The 25,825-nt window shown below is 38.6% G+C and overlaps 1 protein-coding gene across 2 annotated transcripts; it reads right to left on the bottom strand.

The window, feature by feature from the left end:
* Window positions 1–2,413: 2,413 nt before the first annotated feature.
* LOC125472799 (TNF receptor-associated factor homolog 1a-like) lies at window positions 2,414–17,636 on the bottom strand. 2 transcript variants are annotated; one of them, XM_048574647.1, is made up of 13 exons: window positions 17,484–17,636; window positions 16,452–16,665; window positions 15,372–15,483; window positions 14,780–14,868; window positions 14,621–14,689; window positions 14,405–14,534; window positions 8,215–8,373; window positions 7,538–7,886; window positions 6,669–6,781; window positions 5,760–5,910; window positions 4,538–5,076; window positions 4,250–4,454; window positions 2,414–3,985 (listed from the first exon to the last, which is right to left on the bottom strand). In XM_048574647.1, the coding sequence occupies exons 2-13, from the start codon at window positions 16,627–16,629 to the stop codon at window positions 2,600–2,602; spliced, it is 3,480 nt and encodes a 1,159-aa protein (XP_048430604.1). In that variant the 5' UTR covers window positions 16,630–16,665; window positions 17,484–17,636; the 3' UTR covers window positions 2,414–2,599. The 2 variants fall into 2 exon arrangements, with proteins under 2 accessions (XP_048430604.1, XP_048430605.1); XM_048574648.1 differs by lacking the exon at window positions 8,215–8,373.
* Window positions 17,637–25,825: the final 8,189 nt, after the last annotated feature.

Consider the following 25,825-nt stretch of genomic DNA (forward strand, 5'->3'; position numbering starts at 1 on the left):
TGGACTTGTAATTAGGTCAAGTATACCATTATTCTTCCGACTTCAATAGATTTGTGGCAACTTCAAGAGTTTGCAAAAACTCATGCTTCAAGAGTTTGAAAATTTTCAGGTGCTTGATGTTGGGCTACTCTTTTACCTTCATCTTTTACCTTCATATCCTGACAATTAGTCTCATTATTTAGGAATATTGGCAGCCACACCAAATCGAACCATGAGACGAGGGTTAGCAGAAGCATGATGATGAGGCAGACCATGGCCTGCATAGTTCTTGACCTCGAGTGGGCAGCCCGATCCGCCCGTGCCAGGAATGTAGGTGCACTTAGACGACTCATCAGGAGGCAGCTGACCTCTTTGAAGAGACTGCAGGCTGAGCTCTTCCCTCTTTTTGGCATATAGAATCCTGCTAGCTTCGTTGGGTTGTACGTGTGCAAGACAAAGAAGCAACAGCAGCACAGCCAAAGCATTGATGTTTACCAGCCCCATAATATTTTTTACGTATGGTATAGTATTTCGGGTTTCGGAATTGAATCCGTTGAAATATTTTAGATTGTTTGGGCTCAGAATCGATTGGAATCAGATTTTCCTATCACCCCTAGTACTGAGATATATCGACGTATGTATAATAGTTTCACGAGGGAGTTGTGGTATTTATAGCTAAATCCATCGAGGAACTTTGTTACTATTTTATTGATTTGGAGGGATTTGACTGCCGACTACTGGTTTTATTTTTTTAATTCATTCTTTTAGTCTCCAAGTGCAGCTCAACAAAATTGAATAGGCCATCAAATGCAATTAACTAAAGCTTAAGGGAGAAAATGTGAGCTTCATCCCAAGGTTTTGCTTTCCAGCCTTCTTTGTCAAAGACTCAAATTCGTTTAATATATATATATATATATATATATATATATATATATATATATGTATATATATATATATATATTGATGATTAAGCAGAGTGTTACGGGTCTTTGATGATTAAGAATTGTGCTTTCTTTCCCTTCACGTACTCTCAACCATCGTTTTTTTATTTATTTATTAAACCTTCATCCATTGGTTAATTTATGTGATATATGAAAAAGTCTGGTAGTTCTTCCGTATACTCAAAATTCAGTCATGTCACATTTTATTCAACTTAGATTATAATACCTAAATTTGTTTTTTTTATTAATATACTCTACAAGTGAAACATAACAACCATATTGTTTATCTTTATAATAACACGTAAAATGATACAACACGTGACTTGTATTTTTAATAAATGTAAAAAATTCTCTAATAAATATGTGACTTATATTCAAATCGTTTTAGTGGTTCCCGGACTTGACACTTAGGCCAATAGCACTAGTCAAGTTCTCCCATTTAAATTAAAAAAAATTAAAATTAAAAAAAATAAAAAGGCAGACATAAAATACACTCTGAAGTGGTCCATTACGATACGCAAAATAAAATTCCAGTTCCAAATGGGACTTTCTCAACACATACATAATCCTAGTAGGAACAGAAAAAATTGTCAAACTTTACGTGACGTAATGTACATGGCTGCATCCTGTGACATATTTGATCTTAAAACTTTACGGAAAAAATCTTAAGTGTAACCGATTCATTATTTTCATCTTTCTCTCCCACGTGATGAAAGAAAATAAATGACAGAGAAAAATAGTTACATGTAGAATCCAAGGTTATAAAAGATGTTATGCGCTAGTCGGACGGCGGACTAGAGCTTAGCGCAGGCGGATTTAAGTAAATCTATTATATTTCATGTAAATAAGTGTCTGTTTATACTTAAAATACATATAATTTCATCATAAACTAAAAAATAAAATGACATGTATAATATGTGTTCATTTAAGTACTCAACAAGTATCTAACAATTTATTAAAAAAATAAAATTCAAAATGAAAGTTATCTCTTTTTTTGTCTAAATGTGTTGCAACCTAGGCGGATGCCTAGGCTGGCTAGGTGGGTGCCTACACGGTCTAGGCGGGCGCCTCATCAGCTTTAGGCGCCCCTTCTTAATTTTCAAACGGTTAGGCAGGAATTTTTAGAACAATGGTAGAATCTCTCCTTGAGTAAGATCTATTAATTTTTACTTGAAGCCAAACATTTCTCACTAGTCCTGCCAAAGGTAAGCATTTTCAGCAATTTTGACAACTAGTAGTCAAAGTTTAAACCATGTACTCTTTTCAGAAGGTAAATGCTCATGGTTTTTATGGCTCTGACGGAAATTGTGTGCCGGGTACCACCTGATAGCAGGGCGCACCCGAGACCACGAGGCGCGTAGCGAATACAAACCTGATATATTTCGGGGACAACATAACAATAGTAAGAGATTTTCACTCAATGTGGTCGGACAAAAAGTGTTTTCAGTAAAAATTTGAAGCCTGCTTCGTCAACCAAGAACCATGAAAGCCCAGGATAAATCAAACCTTCATTTCTAGCTTAAGAAAAGGGTAGAAGAAACACTTTACAAATGTTTTCTTATGAAAAAGATTACACCCTCACTCCAAATGTAATGACCCAGCAATTTCCTCGAATACATTATTACAACGGACAGTGACCCGCTAATTTGTGGGCAGGCTCCGTCGTACGTTCATTCTCTTCACTGACCGTTAGCAGGCCGGAATACAGTGTAACCATTCACCCCACATGCCATATTCGAATATTCTGGATTGTAGTATGGGTAACCATCAGGTTCTGTGTTCCTCATGCCAAGCTGCGATAGATCAGAACCAGCCATTGCCCACTGGTTAGGAACTAACCCATCAATCTGCCCATTCACATAAGGCAGCGGACCAGCTTGCGGAGTAAATTCCCTAAGTGGTTCGAAGTGGCCCCCTAATGTGTAGCCCCTCTGGAACCCGTCATCTTGGTAACTCCGTGTTCTCTCAAACCTACAAGAGCTGGTTGCAGAACCCATGTCGTTAGATATGCCCAAATCACCAGGGTAAGAAAATTGCCGACTTAAGTGGCCTGGCCCGTTACCCAAGGAGTGGAATACAGGGCTTCCTCTAGCTGCACCAAAGCCATGTTCATCATCAAGCAGATCATTGATGATGTCAAGGTGTGGGAACTCATCAGCCGATACACCTTGGGTATGGCGCCCGGATGTACAGGCTGGGAACTCAGTGGCCAAGTGTTCCCTTTGCCAACCTTGTAAAGGATGGAAGTAGTCAAAATTTTGAACATTAAGTAGGGAGGAAGGATCATAGTTCATGCCTTTGCTCGATTCCCTTTGAGAACTATCCATCCACTGGGGTCCATTATGCAACACATCCCGAGTTACCATTCCAAATGGGAAGCCTGACTTAAGTGTGCTTGGGTCCATCATTTCAGAGCTCTTAGGTAAGAACATTGGGGCAGATACCAAGGCCAGCGAGTGAGAGTATACTGGGGATGGGCTCACGCCTGAACTTGGAGAGTTAGTATGTGTGAGACCAGTTGAACCTGAAGCAACATGGTTACCCAGTATGGCGTTTCTATAGGACTGGGGAGCATAACTATGAGTTGCTGGTGATGGGTCAGGACCCAACCGGCCAGCTGCACTTACTGAACGGGCAAGCTGAGGAGCAGTTTGAGCTTGAACTGTAGGCACAACAGTAGAAGTAGGCCTCAGACCAGGAACAAGAGGAGCACTGGAAGGCCTAGACATCACAGGCATTTGATGTGCCATGGCTTTTTCAGCTGGCGTTGGAGTTGTAGCATTCTGATTTTGAGGTTTGGACATGCCATTATTCTGCGGTGAAGTTGTCAAAGGTACCACTCTCTCAGTCTGTTGAGCTCCACTGGAGGATCCTTTTCTGAGTGGACTAGATTCTACAACCGGACTACTCTGGCTCTCTGACTTCGGCTGACCATTCAGGGGCACATCTTTAGGAGGGCTTCCAGGAGAGGATGTTACTGCTGGTGTCTTGTCTTTCAAAGGCCTTTCTAGATCAACCTCATCTTTGATACTCAATTTTTTCTGCAGGGATACAACTTCTTCCTCCTATTACACAACATGCAAACAACCATGTCACTCAGGGAAAGTAACGAAATTGCAATTTATGCTGCTTTTATGATATGTTAATTATGAGGACAGCAAGGAATAATGAAAATATCACAAATGCAACAGGTAAAATTGGGGGGCACGGTGACTTTTAAAACCAATTATGAGGTTAAAAATACAAGTGACAGGCCAACAACAGCAACAAGGAACTCTTCAATACTCAGGGAACACTAAAAAAATTATATGAAAAAAAATTCCCACCACCTTAACAACATGCTGCTCCAGCCATTTATTCCGATCCTGCAATGAGTGAGCAGCAGGCTCTGACTCAGATTCACCCGCCTTACTACTACTTCTAGAAACATCATTCTGATAACCTGCATCCGCTACAGGCGCAGAAGGCTGACTATCCGTCTCATTTGGCCAACTATTCCCATCACTTGTTGCCTTAGTGCGTTGGTGTTTCCCCCTGCAATTATGAATTTGGTAAATTGATACGGTACCTTATAGAACCATCAACTTCAGAGCACAACACGTAAGCTATATATTTACCTGCTAGGTGATTTCTGGTTTTTGTAGCTAGAAAATGAGTTCCCCTTATATGGCCCATTCATTACCACTGATGGGACAGAATCTGTAGAACAAGTTGAGGAACTATCGTCCATCATAGATGGGCTCTTTCTTTCAGATACCCCATTTTGCACAGATGACAGTCCACTAATACCACTGCTACTGGCTTCTGTGGGAGGATGGACTTCTGATGTGTCAGTATCCCAATTTATTGGACTAGCATCTCTGTCTTCAGAATCAAGCGGAGGTGCTTCAGCAACACCATCCACTGAATCAGACATGTCAGATACATCTTCCACTGTATCCAGCTTTTCGAGTACAGGTTCTTCTTCATCCGGTGTGTAGTCTATCATTTCTTCAGTAGGTGGCGGCTTTAAAAAACCTCTTAAATTGATTTGGGTTACAGGTGTGGTTTTGGGTGTATTGACCGCATCTTCTTCTTGTTTCTCTTGTGCTTCTACATCGGGCCTTTCCTCCCTCCCTTTGTCCTTACCCTTCCGGTTGTTCTTTCTCTGTTTAGCCTGTAGAAAAGAAGCAAGGGAGGGGTGTGAGCGATCAAAGGGAAAAAATAAGAAAACATTTTTGACAAATCCAACCACCGTTTCTCCTCGTTACAGAGGTTTCAATTTCAAGTAAGATGTTGACAGAAAAGCAGCAGCCACATAATAGATTATTGTTTCCACCCTAAAGCTGGGAACAGAATTTTTTTTCAACTATCTGAAGGACCAAAATAGAAGATTAGAAGGGAAGATTAGTAAAAATAGGATCCCACTTGACAATCTCGTTTTCAAAGTTGCAATACAGGAACAATATGAACTATGAAGCAAAAGATAACATTGTTCAGAAAGACACGCCCCCTATCCATGAAAATAGACTTGGGCAACATTTGTAAACATATTCATTCCAATAAAGGCTACTAGAAAAACTTTCAATTCCCATGAGGCTGCCCTTTCCCACATAGTAATCCTAAAAGAATTGTGCATTTAAATATCCGTTTGGTGATTTTAATTTTAAATGAGAGAAAAGGAATAAAGATGTCATTAACAAATTCAGCAGTCCAGCTGATAACTGTTGAGGACATAAGGTGTCATACTCCACTAGTGATTCACATTAATAGGACAGTCTGGGATATCATAATCATCGAAACACTCTGAAATGTCACATTTACATTCTAAACAAGATAATACATAGAACAGAATCAAACCTGTTTTTTCTTGGACTTCTTTTCCTTTTCAGTAGCTCCTCGCTTTGCCTTCTGCTCACTTTCAGCCTGCCATGCTGCTTCTTCCTCACGGATGAGTTCCTCTTGCCTCTTCAATGCAACAGATTCATGATAGGCAACTTCAATTTTATTGCTGCATGTAAATAGGACAAGGAATGATACCATTATTAAGAATAGGCAAGTAAATATGATCACCATGTCAATGTTGAAAAGAGTGATGACCCATTGGTTTTCTTGGTCCAAAATTATCTACAAACATCCACTAAGATAATATTCATAATCCAAAATGCAAATATTTGAATTCCACTAATGAAAAGTGGTTAACTTCATTAGACCACCAAATGCGCCCTCTTTATCAACAATAAGATAAAATACGCCCAAAACAAAAAGCACTGATTTTTCCAGTAGGCAAAGATTCTAACTATAAATCCATTCCACATCACAAGGGAGTTGACATTAACTAGATAATACTCAACAATTTGTAAACAAATTACCAACAATGAAAAACCACATCTTACTCCTTATGCGTACTCATAGTACAGGACATGGCATGCGAGGAACCGCAATCCTTAATGCGTACCAATAATTCATCATAACTCTACCTATTTCAATTTGTGTAGTATACCAGGAACCGCAATCCTAAAAGAAACATGGCATGCCACTTCCTATGAAAGAAAATATATAAATGAAAATTGATGGTAGCACAATAATAACAACCAAAATTTTCACTAACAGATAAATCATAAATCGTAAGTCTCCTATCATTTAGTATGAAACATATCCACAATATATGAAGTAGGATTCATAACTGATTTAATGCAAAGAAGGCCAAGGGACAATCTTCAAATATTGCATAAACAAGAAAAGAATATATTAGGGCTGATAGAAGACCTGAAAATATGAGCAAGGACAAATATTTCTACAGTCCTACGACCCAATTCCGTAAGACGTCTTTCATCCCGCTCAACAGAATCTTTGTTGAAGTCCTCTCCAGAATTTCCATCCTGCAGGAATAGCAGAGTGATTTTTCAGAAATCAAGCAGTTAAAAGAGTGGAAAATAGAACAACCTACACATCTGCACCAACAACTATAATATGTTCCTTATTTACTACAAACCTACTACATTCCTAATCATATTAATTTTGCACTCCCTTGAAGGCTTGAAGTGAGAAATGTGCTATTCAGAATCCTTCTAATCACTAAAACACCATCATCTATAGATCTTTGCCCTTCAAACAAGTTTTGACTAGAACAACAAAATGCTTGAAACTTCTTACAAATCATATTTTTGGTGAGTTTACAAAACATATTTTCTAGTGAGTTAACCAGTCAGTGAACAGTGAACAGTGAACAGTGCACAGTGCTACTAACAATCAAGATATACTAAACTACTAAAATTTCTAAGGGGAATAACAGCTTTCGATGCATCCACATTTACGATAGAATTGAAGAGAAGCATAATTCACGCCAAGCATTGTGAAGTATAAAGAGTATAGAGTTTCCTTTATATGGTCACAAGGTAGAAATAACTGTTAACCAAAATCCTTGGTTGAAACGAACTTCTTGTGCTTAGACAAGTATTTTCCTAACTGGATACTGATTCCCAATATCCTGAGCACAAATCATAGCTGACAATATGAAATATCAATGTAAAAGAAGAATGGAATCCTCCATACCACACAACCAACAATCGGGACTTAAATGCGACAGACCAACCAAGCCAAACATCACCGTTTAGAATAGGATGTTAGCTACTCACTTTTGTACGATTTTGAGGACCCTTCTCATCTTTTGGAGGTAATGGTTCCAAGGCAGCCCTCTCAAGTAGCATCAGAACATCATCCACCAATACAAACATATCTTTCTCTACATGAACAATTGGTGCGGGCATTTCTTCAGCATCCAATAGTTTCACCTTACTTTTCTTGGACTTGGTTTGACCTTCAAGAGCCTTTAAACCACTATACAATGAGTCCATTACCAATGTAGATGTGACTTCTTTCTCAATAAAAAAGTGCTTAACGACTACTTTCAGGACTGCATCCATCTTCTCCCTGGACATACGGCGCCTGGCATTTTGTTCAATTCCCACCCAGAAGGAGCAGAAGCTGCAACAACATTAAAGGAAATGTTATCAAGAAATGAAGAGCATGTAACCACTACTAGAAGCGAGTAAATGACACATGTACAAACATGCAGACATACATGCGTAGAAGAACCCACATGAACCCAAGGTAACCATATTACTAAAAAATCCAGCAGATACAGCAAAAAATTCCATCAAATTCATGCCAAGTCACATTTACAAGAACCATAAAGCACTGTAAAGGTAAGCTCAAACCATTATGTCTTCCAAAATAGGGCATTGTATATTAAGCTCTAGTTGTGAGCATTCCAAACTGTAACTTGACAGAAGTTCCAAAAGCAAAGACATACCTTGACCATCTAGCTTTATCCTCTATCAATTTTCCGAGTTTGCTTCTTCTCTCTTCGACAAAACGACGGCAAATTTGCTCTACATTTGTCAAGTATACCCTAACAAGCTCTCTCCTATATTGACAATCAAGGCAGCGAAAGGGCCGGTCTGCTTTCTCCCTACAAAACCAGAAGCAAAGAATAGAAATGCTTACAAACACGAATAACGTGCATGAATATTAGAATACAGAAGTGCATGTCAAAACGATATTCAGCCACCAAAGATCAAAGTGTGAGTTTAAAAGGGGAGCCTTATAGTAAACTGGATTTGAAAACACAAAAGGACAGCAGAAGAGGATGCACTTCAATTTAGATTCCTTATCCAATTTAGATTAGAAATCCTAGAAGTCTATTTGGAATTGGAAAGGAAGTCTAATTCCTATTCCACTTAAAATAGGAGTAATAATCTGTAAAGAACATGTAAACTGCACCCTATGCCTATAAATAGAGAGAGATAAGTTCTAGGGTTTGCAAAAGTACTATATACTCTATTTTAATGGAAGAAGCCGTGATTTCTCTACCCACGGAAATCACAACAGGACGTACGCAAAAGTTCTGCCAAACCAGTATAAGTCTTGTGTGTTTTCTAGTTTTCTCTATTTTGCTAAGTTTTAGCCCATTGCCGAATACATCAAAGAGCAAGATCCAGAGAGAGTCAAAATTTTAACAATTGGTATTACAGCTTGGTTCAAGGTGTTCTACAATGTCAAGAGGAAAGTCCACGGACCTAGGGCCTACGCTAAAACCTTTTGATGGCAAGGATGACTTCACAGACTAGCAAATGATGATGAAGAATGTACTGATACAACAGGATTTGGATGATGCACTCGTTGGTGAGAAGCTTGCTACCATGACAGCAGAGGCATGGACTAAGGTTCTCAAGAAGGCCACTAGCTCCATCGAGACCCATCTCACAAGATTAGTCAGGTCCCACATCACAGAAAAGATGACTGCTCAGAAAGCATGCGAAAAGTTGGAGAATGTTTATATGGGCAAAACCATGTCCAATAAACTTTTTCTCAATGATGAACTATTCGAGCTTCAACTAGAAGAAGGAGGTGATATTGAAGATCACGTATGCCGATTTCAAAATTGCATAGCCAATCTTCAAAAGGGCGAAGAAACTTACAAAGATGATGATATGGCTATCATCTTGCTGAGGTCTCTACCTTCATCTTTCGAGCACTTTCAAACAACTCTAATGTTTGGAAAGGAGTCCCTAAAAGGCTTGAATACGTTATTCAAGCCCTTCAGTGATATGCTAAACTAGATGACATAATTGATAGCTCTCAAAGCTTTTATGTCAAAGGGAAGGAGAGGAGGCGGGAAAAGACAAAGGAAGAGAAAGCCGGTAACATGGGTAGGTCAAAATCCAAGAAGAAAAAGGAAAAGAAGTAAGGTTCAAATGTGGTTCTACCGACCATTGGAAGAGCAACTGCAAGATTTGGAAAGAGAAGAAAGCCAAGATGGAAGGAAGCTCAGGTTCAGCTAGTACAATCACTAAGCAACAACGTGACGGGGAGCTTCTTTCAGTAACATTAGGCTCCAAGGCTTTCACAAGTTGGATTTTGGATACCAGAGGCACATTCCATATGTGTGCCGTAAGAGAATGGTTCGATACTTGCATGGAGATTAGTAGCAGAGAAGTTTTAATGGGGGACAATTCAGCATGTCCAATAAAGGGGATCAGCACTGTTAGAATCAAAATGTTTGCTGGAGTGATACAAGCTTTGGGGAACGTCAGATATATCCCTAGACTGAAGAAGAATTTGATTTCCTTGGGTGCTTTAGATAGGGCCGGCTATAGGTACCATTCTAAAGCAGGAAGACTCAAGGTAACTAAAGGATCGCCGGTGGTAATGCAAGGTGACCTACAACACAAGGAGGTATAACTAATTGGGACTACAATAGAAGGGGGAGCAGTTGTTTCCACAATGTAAAGTGAAGAAGAAAAGACTGAACTCTGGCATCATAGGCTAGGGCACATAAGTCAAAAGAGGTTGCAAGAATTGCACAAGAAAGGCTTGTTGGAAGGCGTGTCACGTTGCAAGCTGGACTTTTGTGAATATTGTGTTCTCGGAAAGCAAATGAAGGTACCATGCGCAAGTAGCAGTGCAGATAACCGAAGCAAGGAGCAACTCAGCTATATTCACTGAAATGTTTGGGGCCTGCACCAACTAAATCCAATGGTGGAGCCAGGTATTTTGTTACTTTCATGGATGATTTTTCCAAAAAAGTTTGGGTTTATTTCATGAAACAGAAATCCGATGTTTTTGCAAAGTTCAAGGATTGAAGGACAGAAAATGAGAATGTGACAATGGAAGCGAGTATACAAGTAAGGAGTTTGCCAATTACTGTAAGTAGGAAGGCATGACAAGGCACTTCACAGTAAAGCCCCAACAAAAAAGAGTTGCTGAAAGAATGAACAGAACTCTCATGGAGAGAAAGAAGCAAGCGATTTCATGCAGGATTACCTGATAGTTTTTGGGCAAAGGCTGTTAATCATGCAAGTTATTTGATTAACGTATCACCATCTACAGTTCTCGGTTTTAAGAGTGCAGAAGAGGTATGGTCTGAGAAGTCGGTGAACTATTCCAAGCTTAGGGTGTTCGGCTGTAGTGCTTATGCACATATTCCAAGTGATGAAAGGTCCAAGCTCAAACCTAAGTCTACACATTGCATAATTTTAGCTTTTGAGAAAGAAGTGAAGGGTTTCAAGCTTTGGAATATAAACAACAAGAAGGTTGTCAGTCGAGATGTTGTCTTTGATGAGACAACCATGTCTCTGAACAAAGCCGAGAGCAGTGGGAAGAAAGACGATGTTGAAATACACGCAACAAAGATTCCGTTAATTAGTTCAGAGGAAGAAGAAGAGCATCAACATTGTTCACCAATTAGGATGTGGAGCAAGAAATAGAGCAGATTGAAGGCATTCCAATCCGCCATACATCCCAAGGGGTTCGAACTCTAACCCACAATCCACCTGAATTCCAAAGATGCATTCCATAGAGGAAACCTGACAAGTTTGGGTTTGACCAAGACGAAGGCTCTTAACATTAGTCAAGGAGATTCAACTACTTATCGAGAAGCTATAGCAAGTGATGAGCGAGATAGTTGGATAAGTGCTATGACAGAAGAAATGGAGTCTCTTTACAAGAACTTTGTTTGGGAGTTGCTTCCTAAGCTCAAAGACAAAAGCTAGACGGATGCAAGTGGGTATTTAGGAAAAAGGAAGGACTACACGAACAAGATGTCGTGAAATTCAAAGCAAGGCTCGTGGCTAAGGTGTACTCACAAAAGGAGAGGGTGGATTATGATGAGATCTTTTCACCCATAGTCAAGCATACTTCTATCATATTACTTTTAGCAATGGCAGCTCAGCATGACATGGAGATTAGGCAGACAGATGTGGAGACTGTGCTTCTTCATGGGGATCTAAAGGAGACGATTTTCATGGCTCAACCAGAAGGGTTTGTCGAGTATGGGAAAGAGAACCTAGTATGTTGTCTACGGAAGTCCTTGTATGGCCTAAAATGATCTCCAAGGCTGTGGTACAAGAGGTTTGATTCCTTCATGCTGGAAATTAATTTTAGGAGATGTTTATATGACTGTTGTGTCTACTATCATGTGTTCCAAGATGGGATGATCATATTACTATTGCTATGTGGATGACATGCTAATTGCTTGTCAAGACAAGTCTAGAATTCAAGACTTGAAGATGATGTTCAGCAAGGAGTTTGACATGAAGGATCTAGGTGCTGCATAGAAGATCTTGGCAGGAAATTTAGAAAGATAGGACCGCTGGAAGGATCTGGATATCACAAGCCAAGTATATTCAGCTATGATGCACACATACGGCACATCGGTCGTGTATCGCGTGTCGAATACGCAAATGTACACGATACGCCTCTGATACGGTTGAATATGCGTTGGATATGTATCTGGATCAACGGATACAGCGTTTGACAGATGGATACGGGTATCCGACAGTTTAGATACAGGTATCTGACTGTCCGGATATGGATATCAGCACCATGGCCTTTGATGCAATTTCGTGGAAGAAAACCTCATGACGGAGATGACACAATGTGGTGGAAGGAGGCCTCGCGAAGAAGATGACGCGATTTGGCGGAGGAAAGCGTTACACGGAGACGACCCAATCTAGTGGAGGAGGCTTCGCGAAGAAGATGACTATTATAGGTCAACATGTTGTTTGTTTGTTTTTGTGGAGAAAAACAACACCATAGTTTTGTTTTTTTTTTTTTTTTTTAATTTTATTTTTAGGGTTTAAATGACTAAAGCCCAAAACTACATAGCCCACCGAATTTACACCACTACCATCCTTTCTTCTTGAGAGTTTGAATAGTATAAATTAAATTTGCGTAATTAACTTTTTTATTGTATTATATTTTTTAAATATATATTTATTATATAAATTGCCGTATCCATGTCGTATCATGTCTTAATTTTTAAAAATTTGATGTACCCCCATATCGTATCGTGTCGTATCCTCGTGTCCGTGTCCATACATCGTAGATATTCAGAAGGTTCTTGAGAAGTTGTTCTTGAGAAGTTTAACATGCAAGAAGCAAAAGGCAATTTCAACTCCTTTGGCGGTTCACTTCAGGTTAAGTGGGCAACAATGTCCTAAGTTCGAAAAGGAGAAACAAGTGATGATGCAATGGTATGCACACAACCCAAAAACTCAAGCAATCAGTGTCGTTTCCAGGTACATGGCAAATCCAGGAAAGCAACATTGAATGCAGTCAAGTGGATTTTGCGTTATTTGAAGGGTTCTTGGCGACAAAGGATTATGTTTGAGAAGCAAAAAGAAAATGCAATGGTGTTGGGATGTGGATGTGGATGCCGATTATGCAAGGACATGGACAAGAGAAGGTCAACTTCTGGTTATGTCTTTACATGCTCACGAGGACCAATCAATTGGAGGGCACTACTGCAACCAATTACAGCTTTGTCAACCGTAGAGGCAGAGTATATTGCTTTGGCCGAAGCTGGAAATGAAGCAATTTGACTTAGTGGCTTGGTAAGTCAAATGGGAATCACTCAAGGATTATGTGAAGCTAAAAAGTGACGGTCAAAGTGCCATTCACTTGGCAAAAAATCAGGGTTTTCATCAAAGATCAAAGCACATTGAAGCAAGGTATCATAGAATTAGAAATTGGGTGGAGTCTAAGGAGATTTGGGTATAAAAGGTTCACAGGGACGACAATGCCACAGATTTCCTTACGAAGATAATGCTGACCAAGAAGTTCAACCATTGCTTGAACTTGATCAATCTCGTTGATTGATTAAAGCAAAGCACCTCCTCACTTGAGGTGCAATGAGGCAAGGAGAAGATTGCCAAGGTAAAGATTCTTGAAGATTTCGAGAGCTGCTTCAAGAATTTTCAAAGATACTTTGGGAAGCAATGATCAAGACTTGGTGTGACTCACCAAGGTGGAGATTGTTTCATTTTGGCTCGTCAATTAGTGTCTTTTTCTGTTTAGGATTGTTTTAGGAAATAAAGGGTGCACCAATTCTTCTCTTAAAAGGGTTAGGAAAGAATCTTAGTTTCCTTATTCAATTTAGATTAGAAATCCAAGAAGTCTATTTGGAATTGGAAAGGAAGTCTAATTTCCTATTCCACTTAAAATAGGAGTTATAATCTGCAAAGGACATGTAAACTGCACCCTATGCCTATAAATAGGGTGCGACAAGGCTTAAAACAGTGTGAGATAATATGTGACAGCCGAGAGAAGAGATAGAGATTAGTTCTAGGGTTTGCAAAAGTACTGTATACTCTATTATTAATTGAAGAAGCCGTGATTTCTCTACCCTGGGAAATCACAACTGGACGTAGGCAAAAGTTCTGCCGAACGAGTATAAATCCTATGTGTTTTCTAGTTTTCTCTATTTGGCTAAGCTTTAGTCTATTGCCGAATACATCAAAGAGCAAGATCTAGAGAGAGTCAAAATTTTAACCAAAAATTCATAAGTGGATTCCATTCAATATCACAAGATATAGTGCCTTCTTAGCTATAATGTATCCTTGTTGAGACCTAACTACGTTACTTATTTTGTGATCATAAGTCAAAAATACAACATTAGTGCTTCAGTAAATCAAATTATAGCTTGAATAATCATAGAGCACCTGATGACTTGGACTTGCGCCTTTATTATAAGAGTGTCAGCATCAATAAACCCATCTAATACTTTTGACTGCTCCATGAATTTTTTCCATCCCCAGTCATGCTCTTTCTTCCAAAAGCGATGTAATGTATCTACAAAAAATGTATGCTTACTCAAACGTGGTGATGGATATATTAAGAACCCACTGGAACAACAAAAAATTGATTAACCAACCAACCAGAATATTTCGATTTCTTAGGATCTTTATTTACCACAGCTATAGTAAACTGAGCAAAATGGCTCCAACCTGTTAGACAGACAAATGAGAAATTCCACAATTATACCCCCAATAAAATCAATAATCAGAGATAATTCAACAAAGGAAACAATAACACACCTGGAAGAAGTTTGTCATGATTAGCTACACAAAGAAACAAAGAGAGATGATTGCAAACATCACAACCCTGGGGATAGATCAAGATGTACCTGCCATAACAAAAATTTCAAAACTCACTCATCTTATGATGACTGTTTGCCCAAGCCACATGCATCTATCAAATATGTGCCAAGCTTAAACAATGTTGCATGGACATATACATAATTCTCATATTCCAGTAATTATGTAACCCTTCAGAAATGAATTTGGGCTACATTCCCTCGGTGGGTACAGAAGGAATCCAGAAGATGAACTCACTGGAACCCCCCAATATGTTTGTAACATATAACCACTCATGATTAGAACATCACATGGTACATCAAACACATTCATTATTGAGAACAAGGTAAAGGAAACGTAGTTGACCTCAGCTCCACTTTACTTAACTATTTATTGGTGGGTTGCATGTGTTGTCTGGAAAGAGGACCCAATGATTATTAATTCGCCAGAACCAGAAATTAATTTGATACAACTTGGATAAACAAGCAAACTAAAGTACTAGCATTTTTTGTGCTCAACATGCACAGAAAATAATAATATTCAGAATTCATACCACTTGTAGCCGCCAACCTCAAAAGCATTACTGCGAAGTTCCCTTTTGTTAATTTGAGAAAATTTCTCTATCTTCCACGTGAACTTTCCATATAATTCAGACGGCTTTGGCCCTATAAAGAAGTAAGAGGTTCATGAACATTTAACCAACTCATCCAAATAAAATTTGAAAGCAGAAACACTCACTGATAAAATGGCATGGGAAACGCAGAGGTCTTATTTCTTACAATAGAATAAAGGAAGGCTAAATTTTCAATCCAAGGTGGAGTGAAAGGGTAGTTAGAAATGAAATATAACCAAGATGAATTAAACCCATATATAAAATAAGAAATTTGGGAGGAAATGACATATTATAAAACTGATTCCATGCAGAGATGAGCAATCAAGTATAATGCTGCCCTTGTCTCCCTTCACCGACGCATGCTACAATTAAGTGTGGGGAGGTTTAATAAAACTTTGAAAAAAAGTCTACTATGTTATTTCACATGTTTCAAGTGAAAAATACATAAATGGAACAGGCTAATATGTTATTTCACATGTTTCAAGTGAAAAATACATAAATGGAACAGGTGTTTCATACAATAAAAATAATTTTTTTCAAATTTTGAATTTTTAAATATTTAGATATTCAAATGCACAATTGTCCAGCCCTTTTCTGCCATACTAAGCAAAACAAACTGTAGTTACGAGGTAAGTAAAACAATAGCCTAAGCAATCTCTCCCTAGGACAACCTAAATTCTCCAAATTGACGTATGTGATCAGGAGACACACTCATGCAAACATTTACAACATTTCAACACAAGATTAAAATACTTCAGAAAAGGATTGGACTCATCCTATGGTGCAACTTGTGAGTACAAACTTAAATATGGCAAAGGCTAATGTATTTGAAAATAACAATCATCTGTACAGTAGCTATAAAACATTCGTAGCTATACTTCACATAACCACAATCCAGGTGCATATCATCTTTTAGCTCCATTGATTCAAAATTTCCACAAGCCTGGTATTAGATTGGAAAAAACAAATACACATTCTAGCACACTAGGCAATAAGCAATGTAGTGCACAAAAACCATACCACCATCATCGTCGTCATCAGAGTCCCAATAAGGGGGCGAAGTAGATGGGGTTCCATTTTCCACCTGCTCAGAGGACCGCCATTCTGCTAAGGCTTCCCCAGAGAGACAACGCTGCCCACTTGAAATCCCCTCCGTAGACCTTCCTGCACCGGACTCTTCACTAGAAATCCCGGCCATTTCCCACTCCAAAACTCCTGTCCTCACACTCCAACCCTGCTCACATGATAAGAGAAAAACAATCAATAATAAAATCTATATACATTGGGAGTCCATTGCCTGAAAAGTAGCATGTGCACACTACAAGCCACACTTTCTTTTACCAATTACACCATAATTTTTAAAGAGCCCAGATATAAAACAACAACAGACATCTCAACGTTAGAATTTCAGGGGAGAACCAAACTTAACAAATTGAATCACACTTTCTGTCCTGTCTGTTAACAAGTAAATGTAACGAGACGACCGTAAAATCCAAAAAAAAAAAAAAGATTCTACTTTTTTGGGACCTGACAAAACAAAAATCTCAGTTCAACCGATTAATTAGCTTAGATGATGACAGTTTTACAGCAATCAAGACTTAAGGCGACATAGAACGCAAAAAATATTAAACCTAGTAAAAAAATTTCATGAGTTTCTCTGCAACCAAACAGCTTATCAATTACCATTCCCTAAACCAAAAACCCACATCCGAAAATCCAAAAACCAATAAACCCTGAAATCAAACTCCAAATACTCGAAGAAACCAAACTGAATTGAAACCAAACAGATTGAAAGTACGAAATTGCTAATCAAAAACCCTAAAAAGTCAGGACTATTTTGATGAACCCAATTGCGGAAAACGCAATCCAAATAAAAACCCACAAAAATCCGAACCAATCGAACTAAGATCAAGGATAATCAATCCCTTTTAACCGCGATCAAAAACAAACCATATAGAACCACAGAGGAACGAAATTGAAAAACAAATTACAGAAGGAACAGAAAAGGGAATCTCGGAAACGATATCCAATAGATCGAATAGTGATACGAACCTGCAACGAAGACCAGAGCTTATTCACAATGGCCAACGGAAGCTCTGAGATTCTAGAGAGAGGAAGAAAGAAAAAGAAAGGCGCGGGGGGCGGGGGTAGGGGGGGGTGGGGGGGAGAGCAGCGGGGCGAGAGATAGAATTGAGCAAAGGCGGAACCGAAAAAAGAAAATTTTTTTTTTTTTTAATTTAGGGGTGTATTGTAATTCTTTTAATGAATGCAGAGGTATTTAATTAAAATTTTAAGATAGTTTATTAAAATCTTTAGAAATTCGGGTATAATTAGAATTTTAAAGAAATTTATAATATTATAGGTGTATTCAATTAAAATTTGAATTTAAATAATTTGGAAAAGTTGAGGAATTATAGGGAATTGAAGATATTTTGTAGTGTATTTTAAGCATCCACAAATCTTACATCCTCATGATATTTCAAGAGAATTGAATCAAAATTTTAGACGAAATGTCTACCAATCAGTTAAACTAGGGGTGGGCACAGGCCAGGGCGGGCCCAACATTGGAGGGACCGGACCGGACCAGCTTGAAAATACAACGGGGCAGGCCGGGCCAATTCCTACAGGTCCTACGGGTAATTTTTTTTTTTTTTTCCCGAAACGACAACCTTCCTCGACGTCTCCGCCTCCCTCCGCCAAGGCCACTCCTCCATCTCTTTCTTAAATCCCACTCAATGCTCTTGCAGATGGAGGATGTAGCTAAAAATATTGTTAATACCATCTCCTCATTTCTGCTGGTCAATCTTGATATCGCGTTGCACTTGAATTCGATGACTAACCAGATCATCAATAATCTGGAATCAATGGAGTTCAGGTTAGCAGCTGCAATAGAATCAATTGCTTCGGAGATGAAGAATTCAATTTCACAAAATGCTACGAATAGGGAGAATGCTCAACAGAGTCAGTGACTATATAGACCAGGCCCTTTTACCTCTCATGGCGTCCATGCCGAACCCAATGTCGCAATCGGTGAGCTTTTGGCAGTTATTGCTCCAGTCCTCGTAGAGCCAGATCATCGATTGGGTTGCCGATGCATGATTTGTGCAAACCCAGCTGGGATTAAGAACTTGAAGAAGAAGAAGAAGGTTCAAGGAGAGAGAGAGAGAGAGACATCGAGAAGGATGAGAATCGACAGATCTGAAAGCAAAATCAGAAACCCACAAGGAAGAAAGATCGAGGGAGGAGACTCGGAGTGGTGTCGGAGACTCAAAGTCGGGATAGAGAAAGAGAGTGAGGGGAGAGTTGTGAATTGGGTTTGAGAATAAGAGAGAAGGTGATATCGTGATAGAGGGTAGAGCAATGAACGGTCCGGGCCGGGGCCCGTTTTCTCCAACTTTTAAAACCGACCCACCCGTTATTTACCAGGAACCGGCCCAGCCCGGCTTGTTTAGTATATATAATTTTTGGACCCGTCCCGTACCCGCCCCGACCCGTGGGTCCAGGACTCATTTGCCCACCCCTAAGTTAAACTCCATAAAAATTCATGGATTTATAAATCCAATAAAATCTCTCAAATTCCTAATTGAATACACCCTTTTAATTTTTTTTTTGATTTTTCCATTTTAGTGAATTTTGTTGAATTTTTTTTAATCAAACGATTGATTTTGTTAAATTAAATATTAGATTAGCTCCTGACAAGGTTCGAACTCATACCGTCATACAATAACTTAATAGTTTTTCCACTATTATGGTAAATGACCATTTTCTATGTTTCTTTTTTGGAGATGTTGACTTTGCCTTCTTTTCTATGTCATTGTTAATGCAAATAGAATTAATTTTAATTATTAAAATACACTTTTGATAATTAAAAGAATTTATAATTGAGAAAAACAAAATTGATGAGGGTAAAATTAAAATGAAAGGGGATGCAAGGTTACATAGGGTAGTGACAAATGTGGGGAACAAGTTTTTGTATCCAAAGCTTTGATGGGCTTGTGCTATAAGGTAGTGTTTGGTACGAAGAAGAGACGGAACAAAACGGGACAAAATGGAACGGAACGAAACGAAGGTTCCATGCTATATTTGGTACGCACAAGATGGAATGGGACAGTTGTTCTGTTCCACATTTGGTACGTGTAGGGCTGAATGGAACAAAGGATTAAATGACAAACGTACCCATGGTTCTCCGTTGACTCCATCGACTCAACCCTATAAATTTTCTGCAGCAGTCATGGGTATGGGAATAAAGGTTAAGCAACATGCGGGACCATCATCGTCGGAGCTCTGTACCTCATCACCTGGCGCGCCACTAGACCTTCTCTAGGATCTCCGAGTGCGAGTCGAGCAGCGTCACCGTCCATAATAACTACGACGTCGAAATGTCCTGAGCCGTGAAGAGGAAGTCAATGAGGCAGATGATCTAGAGATTAAGGAGAGGGAAAGGAGGTGGTAGAGGATTTTGTAATTATTAAGGCTATGGGAGAGGGAAGATAGAAGCTCTGATTTGTGACAAAGTCGGAGAAGCAATAGGGCATCGTCAAGCAACAGCATCGCCCACGTCTTGCCAGTAGATGACCTTGAGGGTTGGCGCGGCGGAAGACGATGGTTTCGTTGTCGGACCAGTAGCGAGGACGAAGGAGGCGGGAAGAATACGGGGTTTGGTTTGGATAGGTTTGTTGGATTGGGTTAGCATTGGGGCTGATTAGAGAGGGAGGATGAAATCGTCCTACAGGGAAGACGGTGGAGAAGCCATGGTTAGGTTGCTGGATTTGTGGTGGAGGAGGAGAAGAGAGGGAGGCTACAAGAGAGATGAAGGGTAGACAATGGAATTAATGAAATAGTTAAGGGGTATTGTTGTCCAAAAATTTATAATTTTGTGTGCCATGGGGTAAAGGTGGAACCAAAATTTAGCTAAAATCTGTTCCACGGGACAGCGTGCCCTACTCTTTTTAACCACCAAACGTGGGACGAGTGTGTTCCGTCCCATCTCATTTACCAAACGGTACCTAAGAAGACAAGCCAAACATTCATGTCCCTCAATTCTGAGTTAATAAGGACTAAGTCCAAAATATCCTGAAGGAAAAACAAGTCTTATAAAATGATTTTTTGTTCTTCCAACAACTTCTAGGTGCTTAGTCTGGTGTTACATTGAATGTTTTCGTCATTGATGAATTGTTTCCTGGGGCTTTAAGGAGCTTCCCATGGCTATTAAGGTGCTTCTTGCAACTTTCAGAATGATTTGTTAAACTAATAAACACTGGAACGACTGGGTAATTACAATGTGTGGTATGAAGCTAAAAACCTGCTAGTTTGGCGTGAAAGAGAGCAGTTATTCTTGGTTGCATAGTTTTGAAGTGGCTAACCTAGGGTTTCTAATGTTTTGGTAGTTTTGAAGGGGTAAGGAAGCTTATCAGAAAGATCAGAGTGAATGAACTGTTTAAAGCTCGTGAATTGTGGTTTTCAGCACTTATAAATAACTTGCTTTGATTAGTGCATCTTTCTTTCAAACGTATTAAGGCTTTTGATTTATAGTTGTAGGGATCTCTCTAAGTTTTAGATGGGGAATCCCGTGGTTTCCTCTCTTATTCCTGTTTTACTAAGTCGTCTCTTCTTCTTTTCATGGTTCCAGCTACATTATTCCTTTTTGGTATAACGCTACAGAAGGTGGGTAGCCCAGTGAAGCCCAAGGTTAAACACGATGCCCATGGCTCCATCTTCCGGCACCAAGTCGCACAATACGACTCTATCTTTGGCAATGCTCTACTCTGCTTTCTCCCTCATTTTCATGTAAGAGCTTAAAAGGGAAAGATGTTTTTTTTGGCTTATTAAAGTGGCGCACAACTCTAGGTCTAGACATGATTCGGTTTTGATTTGGTCAGCTAGCTTTGGGTTTTGGTTGTTTCCTATGTGTCTTATTTGGTTTGTAACAGAAATGAAAGAATAAATTGTTCTCTCTCAATGTCTTCCTACGTGCAATTAAAACTATGGGCTTAGATTTTGGTGCTCCCAAGTAACCCAAAATCTTCCACAACCCTAAATCCACGTAGGCCAATGAACTTCCTTAATCATTCACACAATGTCCCATTCGACAAAACCCGTTACGTGGCTTGGACTCATTTAAGTGTATCATGTGCTTGGCGTGACTCAAATTAAATGTTGATGTATGAATACTATACTACGGCTTGGCACGATATATATGCGTAAGTTGCATGAGTTTGGTGTGATTTTACAAACGTTCAATTTATAAAATATTATTTTATTAGCATGGCATGATTGTAAATTTGCATACCCAACATTTCACACTTTATGCATGAATTTAAGTTTGGTTTGTGACGTCTATGCAACCATTATGCTTTGGGCTTGTTGGTGAAATTTCTAGACTCTAACATTAGCCTCCTTGATTATTTGGGCCATGCAAGAACAAAATGATTTGAATAATCAATCGGGCCCAAAACACCAAAAGTATGTGCATGGACTCAGCTTTTTTATCGCCACTAGCTTTGTAGTTGTAGCTTTTCATCACTTAATTTAGTTATTGTTTGCTTAACCGTCTCGCTCAGACATAATTTCTTATTCACGTGCATGTTCTTCAAATGATTTATGACATGTACTTTGACTTGCATAAAATGAGTTGAACTCTCACACTATAACAATTTCATTTCTTCTATGTTTGGTCATCATAAAATCCTGGGCATTACAAGATCAGGTTCTAGTACTCTTGCGATATATATATATATATATATATATATATATATATATATATGTGTCAAATGTCGTTGCTATCTCAAGACGATCCTTTTATTATTTCTAGTACAACCAACTACTATCCAGAGCTCACAGGTTACTGTGGTTGTGCCTTGCATATGTCTAGCGATTGTAATCAGTGTGATTGGATCATAAATGTAAGTGCTACGAACTATATGACTTATGACGACAACGATCTTGTTTGTGACTACATCTAATTAAGACATAATAGTATCACTAGTAACAATGGTGTACCCTCTATTACTGGCACTCACATTGTGCCTCTTACTTCTACTCTCTCTTTACCCAATATGTTTACTTGTTCCATCATTAAAACATAAATTGATGTCCCGCAGTCAAGTTACTAAACAATTGAATTGTTGTGTACTAATGTATCCTAAGTTTTGTCTTATCCAGGATATTCTCCCGAAGGACATAATTGGTCATGGTACTAAAAGAATGTTCTATATTTCGTTAATGATGTCAGTACGGGTCATGTCAACTTGGTTTAAGGGGCAACTGATCACAAGAAAAGACAAGTGTGGTTGTGGCATCGTCGTTTGGGTCATTCATTTTTCAATTATTTGCAACATGTGTTACCCAATTTATTTGTTAGGTGTTCTGCTTTTGATTTTAAGTGTGATACTTGCATTCTAGCCAAGAGTCATTGTGTTCCTTATCTGTTAAGTTGTAATAAGAGTACTATTTCTTTTGGATTAATACATTCTGATGTTTAGGGGGCCATCTCCAATTTATAGTTCTAAAATCTGGTGGTTTGTAACATTTGTGGATGATTGTACATCGATTACATGGCTCTATCTTCTACAAAATAAAAGCGAGTTTTTTTTTCAACTTTCAAGACTTTTCACACCATGATTTTGACTCAGTTTTCTACTAAGCTTCATACATTACATTCTGACAATGGTGGGGAATATGTCAATCATAATTTTACCTAGTACTTCACTGCTCATGGAATCCTCCATGAAACTACATGTCCTCAAACCCTCGACAAAATGAACTGGTTGAGCGCAAAAACTGACATACTGCTCGGGCCTCGTTACTTGGTGCTAATGTTCCTTGGTTGCAATTCATATTGCTATCTAACTCATAAACAGAATGCCTTCTAAAGTCGGATTTTCAGACACCATTATAGGCTTTCTCTTGGTTTGGGCCTCTATGATTTATCTTAATTATGCCACCTCAAGTGGTTGGGGGTGTCATGTTTGTCCATCTTCACATAAACCAATGCACCAAACTTGACCTTTGTGCCATTCGTTATGTTTTTATAAGGTATGAGGCACATAAAAAAGGTACCGTTGCTATCATCCTCTCACCCAATAGACGTATATCATTATGTATATGACTTTTTTGGAGTCCAAGATATATTATTCTTCATCTTCATTCACCTCTCATTTTTAGGGGGAGAGAACAAGTGAAAATGTGAACTGACCATCACAGCTAGCAACAACCACTCCACTGCCAGTACCACTCACTACTGCCGGCACCCCCACGACACTGCCAGCAGCAGCACCGAGCACAGAAGCTGCACCACTATCAGAAGTAGCAACTCAACAACTGGAAACGATTGCAAATGGTGCAGTCCCTATTATGAATCAAAATGTCGAAGCTTCGCCCCCTCTTCATCTCCAAATATAATACCAATAGATTACTGATGAGTCCATATTATACCATATATTTTACCCTAATCTTAGTATTAATTTATTGGTTATTTTGGTAGAATTTTGATACTTTGGATTATGTTTTCAACGTAGAACATTCGACTTCCTTTGGAGAAAAACATAATCAAATGGACAAATTTTGGAGTGATTCAAATTAAAGGACATTTGTGTTTCTCTTGCCGTCTTCGTATCAAAATTTGGGATTTTTCTACTAAGCGGTTATTTTCTAGCGATCAAATAAAGAAACATTGCACGTTGCTGAAAAGTGACGTTTTTCGGCTTAAACTAAGTTTTTGGAGCCCAAGATACCTTAAATAGGTTTGTGGCCTTCTGGAGAAGTGTTCAGAATAGTCAAAGCTTTAAATCTAGCTATTTTGGGCCAGTTTTGGAGCTGATTTAGGTCTAAAACGTGGCTGTGCAGATTTTTGGACGAATTTACCAAGTTAATTTAACATTATGGTTCCTATTTTATTTCAATTTATTAGGTTTCCTAGTTTTATTCTAAGACCTTTTACTAGGAGGATTTTAATTAGAGTAGTATAAGTAAGGCTTGTTAGCCATTAGGGTTCTCTACGAAACATTGGGGGGAACGTACGTGGAGAATATAGCTAGGCTTTGACGCTTTGTATTTTCAAGATGTTTTCTATCTTTTTTCTATTTCAATAAAATTCCTTTTGTTTTATGGTTGCTAGTAGCTAATTTTCGTTTGCTAGGGTGATGTCGTGAACCTTAGCATAAATATGTAGTTTTTATTTAATTGCTTATGATATTATGCATGCATACTTTAAATTATTAATCACAGTGCTTTAAACTGTCTCTATATCTTAATGCTTAGCTACGATTAGGATGTTTAGATAAGTAATCAGATGCAATTCGGTCGGAATACCACCGGGGGATTGAGTATTGCTTCTTGTGGTTGATAGTTGTAATTTCACCTAGGATAAATACCACGTCTTAGGGGTTGCATGGTTTTTCAAAGGGTTTTCACAAAGCGTAATGAGTCATGCATGTTTATATTTGATCTGAATATCACAGACGGATTGCATGTTTGATATACGTTCTAGCTTGAATACCACAAGTAGAATATGCATTAGAAAAACCTAACCTTTAAAGTTGCATGGGTAATTCATAAGTAATTGGTAAATCTACATAAAATTGTTAAGGGGACGGCGGAACCCTAGGCTTATACAATTTGGTTTTCAAAATTATTTCCTCTTGTTTTCTTTACTTTGTCAAGTTATTTAATTTTTTTAATTTAAAATTCGTTTTTAATATTCTAGGTCATAAAATCAACCTTTTCCAATCTTTGTTTTTAAATAATCAATTAAGATTTGGTATTTACATAAATTATTCATTCAATCCCTGCGGAAAACGACATTGCTTGAGCCGTTTATATTACAACTACCTTGTTCTCTTGCAAGTATTTTTAAGTGTTTTTATCCCTATTTTTGCAGGTGGTAAAAATTCTTATCAATTACCATACTCTTGAGAATATTCCTATGGTAAGTCTTAGGGGTGGGCATAAAAACCGTCAAACCGCAAAACCGCATCGAACCGTAAGAAAAAAAACCAAAAAAAACCGTGTTGACCGGAAAAGTCAACTTTAAGTGAAAAACCGAACCGAATCGTTCAAACCGATTCCGGTTCCGGTTTTGAACGACCAAGAACCGGCCGAACCGAACCAAACCGTTTTATTAATAATAAATAAATAAATTATATATACACACACACACATGTCATGGTATAATAGGTTGAAAAATTGTGTACAGGAGCTGCTGCTTCTTACTTGCTCTCTGAAGTCTGAAAACTTGCAATTTGTTTCATCATTTTTTTGTTTGTTGACTGATTGACCAGTGCATATGTATTTTAGTTGTCTCTTTTTGTTGACTTGGTGCCACTACCAAAGACATTTGCATTAAAAAAGATGTGTTGTATGCAACTTTATGTAATCAGTTTGAGAAGATGTATTTG

Source organism: the organism of the source record quoted next, unplaced genomic scaffold, assembly GCF_019419815.1.
Source record: "Pyrus x bretschneideri cultivar Hongxiangsu unplaced genomic scaffold, Pyrus_bretschneideri_v1 Contig73, whole genome shotgun sequence".
NCBI lineage: Eukaryota > Viridiplantae > Streptophyta > Magnoliopsida > Rosales > Rosaceae > Pyrus > Pyrus x bretschneideri.